The sequence below is a fragment of the Poromitra crassiceps genome, assembly GCF_964638095.1.
Source record: "Poromitra crassiceps genome assembly, chromosome: 23".
NCBI classification, from domain to species: Eukaryota; Metazoa; Chordata; class Actinopteri; order Beryciformes; family Melamphaidae; genus Poromitra; species Poromitra crassiceps.
Genome location: NC_139639.1, coordinates 20,103,801 through 20,116,840, shown reverse-complemented (window position 1 = coordinate 20,116,840; position 13,040 = coordinate 20,103,801). Strand labels below are relative to the sequence as shown.

Genomic DNA, 13,040 nt, shown 5'->3' with positions numbered 1-13,040 from the left:
GCACTTGTGACCTAGCTTTTACAGCAGTTTTCCATTTGTAAATTTGTTGTAATAATTCAGCTCAACGTATATGTGTATGTTGTAACGTTAACGTCAACAACGGCAGCAGGATCATGCCACAACAAGATCAGCTGTTTGTTGAGACACCGCCGGGAGAACAATGTCAAAGGAGCAGAGGTGGAGTGGGTCTGGTGGTTACAGGGCTGCTGGGGGGCTCGCTGGTCGCCCTGTACGCCGTGGCAACGCCGTTCATCGCCCCCGCGCTGAGGAAAGTCTGCCTCCCGTTTGTCCCTGCGACCACGGCCCAAGTGGAGAACGTCCTCACGGCGCTGCGGGCCAGGGCGGGACAGACTCTGGTGGACATTGGCAGCGGAGATGGGAGGATAGTAAGTTCGTATTATATACAGTCTATGGTTCGTACCTAGCTAGCTATAGCCTTTACCCCGCTAGCCGGGCGCTTGTCGCTCATACTGAGCATTAGCGCCCGGCGAAGTCAACGCATTTCCCATCAAACAATTGTGCCGCTCTCACTTCTAGGTATAAAAGCCAACCCTTACCTGAGCTAAAAACGTGAAGTGAAGACGCTATCCGATGCGCAACATCCTCTTCTTTTAATGACATATAGTTGACTCTTCCAAATTGTTGCATAAAATCCACTTTTCTGTCTTTGAAAAACCGAAAATGTAGGTGCAATACCATTTCGGAAGTGTGGGGGGCATCAGCGGGGATGTTTACATTTACTTCCGGTTACCCCTGGGTCCACACATCATAATGGCGGTGAACGGCACAAACTGATGTGTTGAAGACAAAAACAGACAAAGAAGACAAAAATGGTTTGTTCGTGTTGTGTTGTTGTTTAATATCATTCATAACAACACTTTCACTAATGTTAGTGGAGACCAGACTAGCTAATTTACCTGTTGGACCAGACCAGAGTAGACTTGAAGCTAAATTAAATTAACGTGGCTTCAGTAGCTCTGTCGTTAACTATCATGCGTTCCTTTATCGCAAAATAACTGGGATGTGGAGGCTAAATGACATCACATCCGTTTTGTTAGCGTTCCATTTGCAGAAAACTTGAGCTGGGAAGTTCACTGTTCATTGGTCAGATCCAGTCGCTAGCCAGGCTAGCCATTGTTAGCAATAACAATTGACAACATGCCATTTCGCAGCAATATGCGCATACAAACACTGCAGCCTCATGTCCACACAGATAGAAGTTAGGCAGTGCTGTGTGTACCGCTGATTTAATGAGACACAAACGAAACAGAAGTGCTAAACGATATTACTACGATTACTACTGTTGTTGCGCGGCGCAGCCATCTTGGATTTTTGAGGTTGGGGCTGCTGAGGCTCCTACGAGTTTGGAATGGGAAATACCAGCTCTGATGACGTCACCGCCCAGCTCATGACCTTTGAAGTCGTAAGATTACCAGTCCCCAGTTATAAAGGAATGCACGACGAGTCTGCAAAAAAACAGCGAGTTTGACATTTGTAAACAAACGTTATTAGCTAGCTAACACTACATAAAACAAACACAGAAGAATGGCTAGATACGTCGGACAAGCATGTTTACCAACCGTTTGAACATTTAAATTGAAAGTAGTCGGCCGAAAACAACGAGAGGGTTTGACAGCATTTATTTGACAACACGCACATTTAAACCTGCCGCCTTCCCAAAGTGGTACGCGGAAGTAATGTTGTTTACATGGTGACGTCACGGTGATTTGGTCTATACAGTGAGTAAACAGTGAGTCGTTGTTCCGGGTTGCTCCAGATGAATGATTTTCGGTTTTTCAAAGACAGAAAAGTGGATTTTATGCAACAATTTAGAAGAGTCAACTATATGTCATTAAAAGAAGAGGATGTTGCGCATCGGATAGCGTCTTCAGTTCACGTTTTTGGCTCAGGTAAGGGTTGGCTTTTATACCTAGACGTGAGAGCGGCACAATTGTTTGATGGGAAATGCGTTGACGTTCGCCGGGCGCTAATGCTCAGTATGAGCGAGAAGCGCCCGGCTAGCGGGGTAAGCTATAGCCTAACTACTTTCTTGGTGTGTAGAGGCACACATATCATCAATAGGCCCATTTCACAGCAACCGTTTTGACGTGGTAAAGCAGGAAGCAAAGCAGGTGTAACCAATACCATTAATGATTGCTCCATTCCATTAGCACCTCAAAATGGTCTTAGGTCTAGGGCCGTTTGTGGGCCTTTTGGGGCCCTATGCGACATCTTACCGTGGGGCCCCCAAACCACTGTCATCATAATATCCCTGAATAACCATGAATTGACGAGGCATAGTTCATTATCATAAAGCTTTTAATTAATAAATTAAGCACAATATGAACAATAACTATGTTAAAAAAATTTGAAAATAAAAGTTCACAAGTATTAGTGTGCAAATGCATTATAAAAACAAAAAATCGCTAAGATTTGTATAGAAAAGGAAATGGAGAGCCGCAGGGATTACGTGAAGTCCCAGACTTCATGGTTCTTCACTGTTTCTGCCTAGGCCTATGGGATTTTTGAATGGGTTTTTGGCACTATGCTTCAAATAAGGTCTCTGAGCAACGCAAGCTTAATCAAACGCGAACCAGTCTTCAGCGGGATAATCTTCACACATGAGGACCACTTTCATGAGTGTTGAAGCGTAAATGCGAGCCCTAGAAGTAAAAAGCTTGTGCTAAGCTAATCCAGAACTACACACAGTGTCACATAGGCTTCCACGTCACCTCACCACTCAACCTGGAGTGTTGTTGATGTGTGCGCTGCTGTGCACTGATTACCCTGGGCTGAACCAGGTGAGGGAAAGAGAATTTCCGTGTTCGTCCTTTGAAGTGATGACGTTATTGACGTATAATATCCCCATCGACTCAACAGTGTAGTCTCATTTAGCCGTTTGCTAGCTAGCCATCCTTTTAACGGCACGTAAAAGCTTCAAAACTGATAAAAGTGGTCCTCATGTGTGAAGATTATCCTGCTGAACACTGGTTCGCATTTGAATAAACTTGCGTTAACCACAGACCTCATTTGAAGCATCGCGCCAAAAACCCATTCAAAAATCCCATAGGCGAAAACAGTGAAGAACCGGGAGTGTTAGCATCGATGTTTTCCGGACTCATTCCTGCGGCTCTATTACACAGGGAGAACATGCAACCTCCACACAGAAAGGCCCTTGCGATGAGGGAGCCCACTTGGACACTGGGCATGGGGAGACATACCCCCAGTGCCAACAGTGTCCCAGGTGAGATTCAAACCCAGGACCTTCTTGCTGTGAGACGAGAGTGCGAGGCTAGAACGCTACCACTGCTCCACCATGCCCCATCTTTAATCAATCACTTTAATCAATTTAACCAACTTTAATCAATTGGTCTATTGAAATATCTGTCTGGCACCGACTGACTGTCCTCCTTGTGCTCGCAGGTGATAGCAGCAGCCAAGCATGGGTTTCGGGCATCAGGCTTCGAGCTGAACCCGTGGCTAGTGTGGTATTCCCGCTACAAGGCCTGGAGAGAGGGAGCCCACCACTCCACATCCTTCCACATCTCTGACTTATGGAAGGTGAGTAAACATACATGGTGTGATCAGTCAGTATTCTGGAGAATGTCAAATATCAGTTACTGGAAGCAAAGGCAACAGGTGACCTCGGAGGACATCGATAATATGATAGATAATAGATTTTGAGGGATAAGTGAGAGGCAATAATGTTTTAATGTTTTCCATGTTAAATTTTAACACGCATATGTTTTGCCCAATCAACGATCACGTTGGCTGGTACATGCCCAAATGCACCATTTTCATTCATAACATTTGTCAATTGAATGGTACCTTTGATGGAAGGGTTGATTCATGCCAAGTAAACTAGACAAACTTCCCAGACTCATCCAAACTTTGCAAGGATTTTACTGATGGCTTTTGTTCATTTCCCATCCTTGTGCAAAGCAGACACAAATATCCTTGTCATTGATCAGGACTCCTTATCTATTAAGCCTCATGAATAGGAGGGCTACTGACCAAGCGCCCTTTGACTATCTCATTTACACTATAATTCTCTTTCTAGGTCAGTTTTGCACAGTACTCCAACGTTGTCATTTTTGGAGTCCCTCAAATGGTGAGTTCTTCTCTGTTGAGACTGAAGCATTGTGTGAAAGTGTTTATGCATTTTACAGAATGCTTACTTACTAATTATGTATACTAGTAGGTTCAGAATAAACTTTAGGTTTGGTGTGCATATCTTGATATACACATCTGTCTGGCTGTGTTTGCAGATGGACCAACTGGAGCTGAAGCTGGGCAGTGAGTTACAGAGTACAGCCAAGGTTGTGGCCTGCCGCTTCCCGTTCCCCAACTGGGTCCCTGACCACACGGCCGGAGAAGGCATAGACACTGTCTGGGTGTACGATGCCAAGACATTTAAATCACAACAAGAAGGAATGACAGCAAAGACACCAGCGGAACAAGAGCAAATGCCAACTTCACCCACATGATGCAAACATCCAACCCTTGTTACTATTACCTTGTCATTACACACTGCAGACTGGTGGAAAAGGAATAAAACAAATTGACTGGCACTGGCCTTGATGAGCGGTTAGTACAGCTAGAATACACACGGTTATCAGTAGAGTAGTAAGGTTTAAGGTAGTCTTTATTATCCCCAAGGGGCAATTTGTGAAGCAGCCAGTAGAAGCATAAAAAACAACAAATCATCAAACAGCAAACAGATTCCAGCACAACAAATTACAGCAGTTACAGTGGAAATCTTATCCATGTGATTTAAATGTAATTCTCATCCCTTGAAAATGCTCCTTTGTAAACATGCCTGCAGACTAAGCCAGATGATGTTCAAAGCATGCTACATCAGGGTCTTCAATCTTTTTCAGCCCAAGGACCCCATGGTTGATAGAGAAACAGAGCAGGGACCTAACCTGACGCTGCCAGATGGATGTAAGTTCGTTCACATTTGTGGAACAATGCCGCCCCCATCTGGCGGAGTCAGGCTAGCAGGGACCCCCCCTACGATTTGAAATGAAATAAAATTGTGTTGCATTTTAAACATGGCCTATGATAACATTTATAATCCAGCACACACCATACATTATTTGTATTAATAGTTACATTAAAAAAGCAAGAAGGAGCAAACGTGTTTATTGCTTCATCAGATTCATTTTGTAAATCATTTCTATCAGAAGTATAGCTTTATTATTATTGACTATTAATGCTGGGAGTTTACTCAATATTTTTTTGTCAAAATACTTAGAAAATAAATAGCAACTTTGACCAAAATTGGCAAACCCCCGCAGTACCTCTGCCGACCCCCTGGGGGTCCCGCACCTCCTGTTGAATACTACCAAAGAACTTTTATGGAAAGAAATGACAGCTCCATATTGCCCCATTGCAACATCAGCGCCCAGCAGCCTCCGCCATTTTTTATTTTTGGAAGCGTGACAGCGCCAAAAGAACCTCGCACAGGCTCGCAGTGGTCAGCTGCGGTAGCGCTGGCCCCTATAATCAGCCTCTCTAAACAGTAACTCAACGGGAGAACACTCAACTTTGTGGATTCACATATTTTCCGGGCGTACTGCAAATCTTGATTGAAGTGGTGTAGTGCAGGGATGTAAAACAACAATCATATTGTGGAAACTAAGCAACATTTTTCGTTTTCTTTGTTTAGTTTTTTCAAGATAAATACCTAATGAAAAGGACCCGAGGTTCAACTCCCGTTGAGTTACTGTTTAGAGAGGCTGATTATAGGGGCCAGTGCTACCGCAGCTGACCACTGCGAGGCGCATTCTGTTTCCAAAAATGGCCGCAATGTCGTCTCTTTCCTTCCACGCTCTTTGATACTACTGTGCTATAAACTTTCTTTGATGTAAACGAGATCAGGCAGACGGGCCTGTGCACTTCCTCATAGCAGAAAGCCATAGATACCGGTCCGGCATGAATTATTACATCTCATTCTCATCATAAAGCTGTTTGCAAGAGGCCAGCAACACAAACAGGCCTGTCTGATACAAAGAAATATCCACCTCACGTCGTCAATTTAACATACTAGCGTTAGTTTATTTTGGGGAAATTCCAGCCGGTCACATGACCACCGTCCACCAAGAAGAAGAAGCGACTTTGCTTGGAAAAGAGTTGGCAACACTTTTTAATTGTGTCCTGACCAATGGTCCTCCTGACCACCGTCCACAATGAAATAAGCTAAAGTCCTATCCTTTCAAGGATCGTTGGAGCCCGAACTGAAAACCAACTTGAGCTGTATTTATTTTGTAGATAGCGGTCCGATGATTACCGACTACTAGCGTTACTACAGCCTGAAGCAGTCAAGAAGATGGACATCGCTGAGGAAGGTATCGTTATGTCAGAATCTGTTTTCTTTAGCGTTGACAAACGTTACAATACCCGATAGGATGAAATGGCTAGCTTAGCTAGTTAACTAACTTGGTTATCTAACCGTTGTAAACGAAATCAGTCAGTGTCTGCTGTGTTTGCATTAATACTCTATTATTACGGGCAGTTAGCGCTTACGTTATGCGAAATATTGTAGGAGAGTGTGTTCATGACATGCAACACCAGCCTAGCCTGGATGGAAAAACCTCACTCCGAAAACACTGCAGCACAGGCCACCGGAAGATGGGGGCGGGTCTTCTTCTTCTTCTTCTACTATTGTTTTATGGCGGTTGGCAAACAACTTTTTGTGCATTACCGCCACCTACTGGAGTTTGATGTCTTCTTCATAGTGGAATCTATTTACAGTGTTCATCATGTATCCACCGATAGTGCTCCCATTCACGAACGGAACTCATCCCTCAGCGCCTTCTCAATCTCCTCTCCGGAAATGTCAACAACATTCAAGAACCTTCTAGCTGCATCCATCATCATCTTAATCTTTTCCTTTAACCTGTTCCACACAATTAATTACCATAGCCATGAATGTCAAAAATCCTTTCTTGTCCACACAGATGTTTTGTTCAGTTCCACCAGTTCCACTCTTCTGCTGCGATTCATTTTGCACTTCCACTTTTTCCTTTCCCTCAACCTCCCTGCACTTAACAGCCTCAGCATACGACACTCCTTTCTCCTCTCTGATCCTTCTCACTTCAATCTCCTTAACTCTACGTGGACACTGTGCTGATCCTGTATTGTGACTCCCCTCACAGTGCAGACATTTTGCCTCATCTTTACATGTCCCTCCTGCACTCGTTTTTTCCACCACACCGTCCACATCTCCTTTGTCCTCTGCACACTGCAGCAACATGACCGTACTCCTGACACGAATAACACCTGAGAGGAGCCCTCTCATACTCCCTCACCCTATAGCTGACACAATCCAAAAATACTCGATCCGGGATTTCTCCTTCAAAACTCAAACACACTGAGGTACTCCTCGCTTACACCATCTCTAAACCGATTGATTCTCTTCGCCTCAAATACACCTTCCACTTCTTCAAATAAATCACAATCAACACATACTGGCACTCCACTGATCACTCCTTTCTTCACTGTCACTGGACCCGTTCCATGTCGGAAACACATCACCTCACAAGAGTTGAACCTACATAAATCTAGAACTAGAACTTCCACCCCCTGCTTCTTCGACACATTGAGAAGCAACAACACCAACAACTACATCGCACCAAAGCATACAATGTACCGCGGTTATTTGACTTTCTGACCACCGGCCTCAGTGCTTAGTATGAGGCCAGAATAAGCGATGCCGCCCTTGGCCATTGGGAAGGCTAACCCTTTACTTTTGGTTTTATTGATTGTGTATATGATTAAACTTTTTATCTATGATTTTATATTATTGCATGTTTTTGTAGATTGTTGGGACTTCACTGGCCTGGAACAAACGGCTGGACTGGGGGGAATGAATAGCTGTGCCAAAAAAAGAAGAAGCTAGGCCTATGTGCTGTAGCCTATAGGACAAATCAGTGTGACGTCACTTGCCACCCAGAAATGCGGAACCCCGCGGCAGTTAATAGTATGAGTTGTGCCAAACAAACATTAATATCTCAAAAACTATACATGACATCGCTTATATTTTGACATTCTGAGTGAGAGCAGAAGTAGCTCAAGAGTTTGATGTATAATATATGCATGTTGTGTTAAAGTTGTGTGAACTGTCACAGTTTTTAAAATGTAAACAGTTAACTGGCTAGAGTCAGACACTCACGCCTCGCGCCACTTGTGCTCCATAGGGTTCCATTGCCGTTGCCACCCAGAGATGCCGTTTGTGGAACCCTAAAAAACTACAAACAATGATTGAAATGGAAACTTGTAAGATGCTAGGATTATCTCATGATGTGCCATGATATGTTATTGTGTCCCAACAGGTGACATATGCCGGGTGTGTCGGTTGGAGGGGACCCAGGACAAGCCTCTCTACCACCCGTGTGTCTGTACCGGCAGCATCAAGTTCGTCCATCAGGAATGGTATTTGTGTTTTACTCCTATCCGCATGATGATCAATATTAGAGAATAGGGACTAGGAGTGAAGTGCAGGGTTCCCACTGGTCAATACTACTTCTTGACTTTTTAGAGGTGTATTCCAGCCAGGGGGAAGGGCAGGAAAATTGATGCATGGAAAAGTCATCATGGCATAGCATAAAATGGGATGAAGAAAGCACACTCATCATGTGTCCTTTTGTTTTCACAGTTTGCTGCAGTGGCTCAAACACAGCAGAAAAGAATACTGTGAAATATGCAAACACAGATTTGCATATACACCAAGTAAGTTTTCCTGGAAACTGGTTCAATAAAACCCCGCCCCTGAACTAATTTGATTGGTCGCTGCAATTGCTTCTTCCTTAAAATGTGCGGCAAGGGAAAAAAAAAGTGTTTTATTTGATTGGTCGCTGCAATTGCTTCTTCCTTAAAATGTGCGGCAAGGGAAAAAAAAAGTGTTTTAACACGTTCACTGCCAATGACGATTTGACTCGTCAAAAAAAATCCAACGGTTGACTGCCAATGACGAGTTGAGTCGTCAAAAAAAAAAAAAAAAATTTTGACGGTGGGACGTGGATCAACGCCCCCCACGTCTCCTATAAAAATATTGGAGCCACCGAACGTGTACAACCCATTCCACCGACCCACTAAGTGGCGACAGTGCTCTCCAGACTAGAAAAAGCAGAGCCAAAACTGCAGGGGAACGCGCGAGGAAACCATTCTCATACTGTAAAATGGATTGGCGAAAACGCTTTCGCTTTCGCGCATTATCGCGCTGGGAGCTGGCGGTGGGGGATTGCAAATTTGCATAATAGATTATGCGTGCAACACACTTTGAAACACCCGCAGAAAGCCCACAATCGCACGCAGCTTCATTGCAGCTGAGCTCACAACCGAAACGACTCATGCAGACTCGCCCAAAGAGCAGCCGCCAGCAGCCAGGCAGCACAGACAGGCAGAGCCTCGCTTGTGACAAACGCTGCAAAGCCACCAGAGACACACCCATGGAGGGAGGAGTTTGAAGGAGAGGGGGGTTTCCTGCTGCTATGGAGGAAATTACTGTTCAAAACTATTGTTTAGATGTCTGACGTCTTACGCCAAAAATAAATGGTTAAAGTGACTGTTCTATCGAATTTCACAAAAAGCCATTTATCTCAGAATAAATCTTCAGACGCTGAAACCATGCTGTATTCTACTGCTAATGCCTACATAACTACTAACTCTACAAACTAACTCTTTTAGACAGAGAAAGCACACATTCTATTAGTTCTTTTGAGATCATTTGTGTTCACAAAATCTTAGCAGAAAAGAATCCTCGGCTCTTGAAAGATGAACCAGAATCCTCAAAAAAAACCTTGGCAGAACCTACCTACAGTATTGAAAAAACGGCTGGCAGTGAATGTGTTAAGGAAAATGTAAGCACAAGATTTAAGGGTGTTTTGTGCAGCCGATTCTATTTTATGGACACCTTAACTAGGACTCTAAGGAAAATCTTAACTTAAGGTGCTTTGTGCAACCGGCCCCTGATATAGAGAAAATGTAAGTTACATTGGCTTTTATTACATAATAATAGCTATAAAGCAGATACACATAGTCATCAAAAGTACAGGAGCGCAGTAAAGGCTTGTGGGGAGAATATATCCTTTATAGGTCTGACATGGTACAATCTGTGTGTTTTGGCTATCTAGCAGAGGGGGGAGAGCGGCAAAGCTGCAGCTGGGTATGTCAAAGGGTGTGCTCCTTGGAAAAGCCATTCTACAACAGGGCCTTATCTTAAGAAAAATCGACAGCATTAGGTGAACGGGGAGAAAAAAGGCAAAGTGAACTTGGTTGAGTAACCAATGCTGTGTGGAGGGCCACATATTGTATATTTTGAGAGACAAGCCGCGGGCCATTTAAAATCGATCCGCAGTCCACAATTGGCCCCCAGTCCGGACTTTGGACATGCCTGCTGTAATTGATGAAGGTCGAACTCTTAGTCTATGGGCCCTATTCTCCCACAGGCCTTTGGCGCTAAAACGGGCCTTAAACGCAAAAAAACGTGCCTTGCGCCTGCTTCGGGAAGATATCAATATGGCTTTACGCTGCCAAATGCGCTTTAGGCTGAATGGGCGTGGTGCAGTCCCAGAATGGGCCAAAATGGGCGTGTCGGCCTTAAATCTCGGCGTACTGATATCTTCCCACCTGGCGTAAATTTAGCGCTTTGCGCTTTTGAAAACCAGGCCTATTCAGTGCGCCAGTTGCAAGGAGCGCTCTTCTGCCTCTCCCCTGTCACCCTTCTCTGTCTCTCTCTGAAACCAGGCCTATTCAGTGCGCCAGTGCTCTTCTGCCTCTTCTCTGTCACCCTTCTCTCTCTCTCTCTGACTCCCTCGCTTAGACAGGCACAACACACTTCCCATAGGAAAAATAAGTTGTAACTTGCCTGGCATGTCCCAGCATGCATTGTGCTTCTCCATTTCGCTACTAAATAGCAACCAAATGAGGCGAAATAGATATAAAAGGTCGATCTAAATTAATGTGTAATGGTAACACAACCTGCAATTGTACACATTTCAATATTGGACCAAATGAAACATCGAAATGAATACACCACCCTATGTGAAACATATATGTCCTCTTGGGCCTATATATATCTCTTGTGGATTTAACGTGATTTAGATAAGTGACAGCGGAACGCGCTGCGGAACGCGCTTCTACTGTCATGTGCTATACTGTGATGTCCGCTCCAATAACTTGGCCCTACTTCACATTTAGTTTTACAATAAAAACACATTTATGCAATGACTTTACATAATGTAGGGTATATTTATGTGCATCATTCTACCTGCAGCAGGGGAGAGAAAACGATATCTTTCTGGACAAACTTTCACCAATATAAAATTAATCTCATCATATAGGGATAGGCTATATTTTTCTAGCTGATGCCTTTAGAACATTCTTTTCACTTTGATCTTGCTATAGTGTAGCGTATTTACATGCTTGCAGTATTTAAACTGCAGTTAGATTGGTTTGAGAAGCATCATAATATGGAATAATAGCCAATATATGGAGACAGACAGACGGGATGAAGGGAGGGGGGGGGGAAGCAGAGGCTTGGGTTTGTCTGGTTTTACTGGACCACTGGAATTGGAGCTTAAAAGGCAAGCTTGTGATTCGTTTATTGCACTTATCCAATGAACTGACGGTGCATAATTTTACGCTTAAAAGGCGTGGTTGTAATGCGTTAGGCTGAGTGGAGCGCCAGCACCAAGATATCAAGTGCGCTGGTCCACGCCCACTGATCAGCGCTGCGCCAGGCGCTCGGCCTAGAAACTACGCCGATGCAACGATAGGGGCCTATACCTTTGTTTCCCTCTATCTACTTCCACCCCTCTCCCATTCTGTTTTCCCTCCAGTCTACTCTCCCGACATGCCATCTCGCTTGCCAGTCCAGGACATCTTTGCAGGGCTGGTCACCAGTATTGGAACAGCCATCAGATACTGGTTCCACTACACACTGGTGGCCATTGCCTGGCTGGGGGTGGTGCCCCTCACAGCATGTAAGTCACATCGTCCCATTTTAATCAAACATTCATTTAGATTTGATGGGCAAACTAGTCCCATTGGTAGCACTAATTATTGTACACACCCCTGCTCATGTGAACTACAGATTTAGGGAAAAGAACTCTACTCATTCTAAAAGAATATAAGTGTCAATATTCACCTTATTCACCACGCCCACTTTTTCTCTCTTCCGCGTTCAACGCAAACGTATTTGTTCTTCCGGTTCAGCGCTAGTTGCCTACTGTGGCTAATATTAGCCGCTAGTTAGTTATGTTATATGGCAGTAAAATGCCACTGAATGACCAAATTGATATAACTTTTAACCATCGAGTTACATCGAGTAACACTGTTTCCATACGGTTCACCAGCGTTAGTTTGTTGTTTATAACGTGGCTATATTCATAACATTTTCTATCTCGGATGCGTTATTTCGAATCCCACATAGGTTACGCTGGCGCAAAACGTGTGGGTTTCAGGACGAAACAGTCTCGAGCCACTAAGGTCATCTTTAGAGCACAATATTCCTGGAATGCAAGTTTAACTAAACAGTTACATGTCCTCTGCATTCTACATAAAATTAAGATATTACGGGTTGTTTTATTTTGTATGTTACATACTTATTGGCTAAGATATGTTAGTTTATGGGGGAGTAATTCTGCCAGTTTTGGAGGGGAGTGTGGGCGGCCATCTTGCCTGCGGGGTATTTGGTAAGTCTAAAACGGAAATACTATTACGAAATGACGTAATGCGGAAGCGTCCATGTGTGGGCAAAGAATAAGGTGAATAGAGACACTGCATGAAATAGGCCACGCCTATCACGGGGGAAAAGCTCCGTTCATTTCCACACACCAGCATCATTTTCCTTGAATTAAACATAGCTAAAAGCTGTTGTGTGGTGGGCTGCGCAGACAACAAATGTAAAAGAAATCGCCAGTTAAAGTTTTTTTGTACTCCCGAGGAAAACAAGGAAGCCATTGAGAATTGGCGAGAAGAAAAATGTGGATGTTGCTGTCAATGAAGTAAGTTGGAGTGTTCATCTTCCGTATATA

At 44.0% G+C, this 13,040-nt stretch overlaps 2 protein-coding genes across 2 annotated transcripts in view; both read left to right on the top strand.

Annotated features, from left to right (window-relative positions):
• On the top strand, positions 1–5,028 carry LOC310796867 (ATP synthase subunit C lysine N-methyltransferase-like). The gene is made up of 4 exons (XM_083659101.1): positions 1–386; positions 3,424–3,561; positions 4,061–4,111; positions 4,269–5,028. Exons 1-4 carry the CDS (start codon positions 114–116, stop codon positions 4,485–4,487), a joined length of 681 nt encoding a protein of 226 aa, XP_083515227.1. The 5' UTR covers positions 1–113; the 3' UTR covers positions 4,488–5,028.
• Positions 5,029–5,990: 962 nt separating this feature from the next.
• The window catches only part of LOC310797292 (E3 ubiquitin-protein ligase MARCHF6-like), a 31,288-nt gene continuing 24,238 nt past the window's right edge, over positions 5,991–13,040 (top strand). The window contains exons 1-4 of the mRNA XM_083659653.1: positions 5,991–6,350; positions 8,337–8,436; positions 8,660–8,733; positions 11,844–11,987. Coding sequence (XP_083515779.1) covers positions 6,332–6,350; positions 8,337–8,436; positions 8,660–8,733; positions 11,844–11,987 — 337 coding nt within the window. The 5' untranslated portion in view covers positions 5,991–6,331. The remainder of the gene's footprint in view (positions 6,351–8,336; positions 8,437–8,659; positions 8,734–11,843; positions 11,988–13,040) is intronic.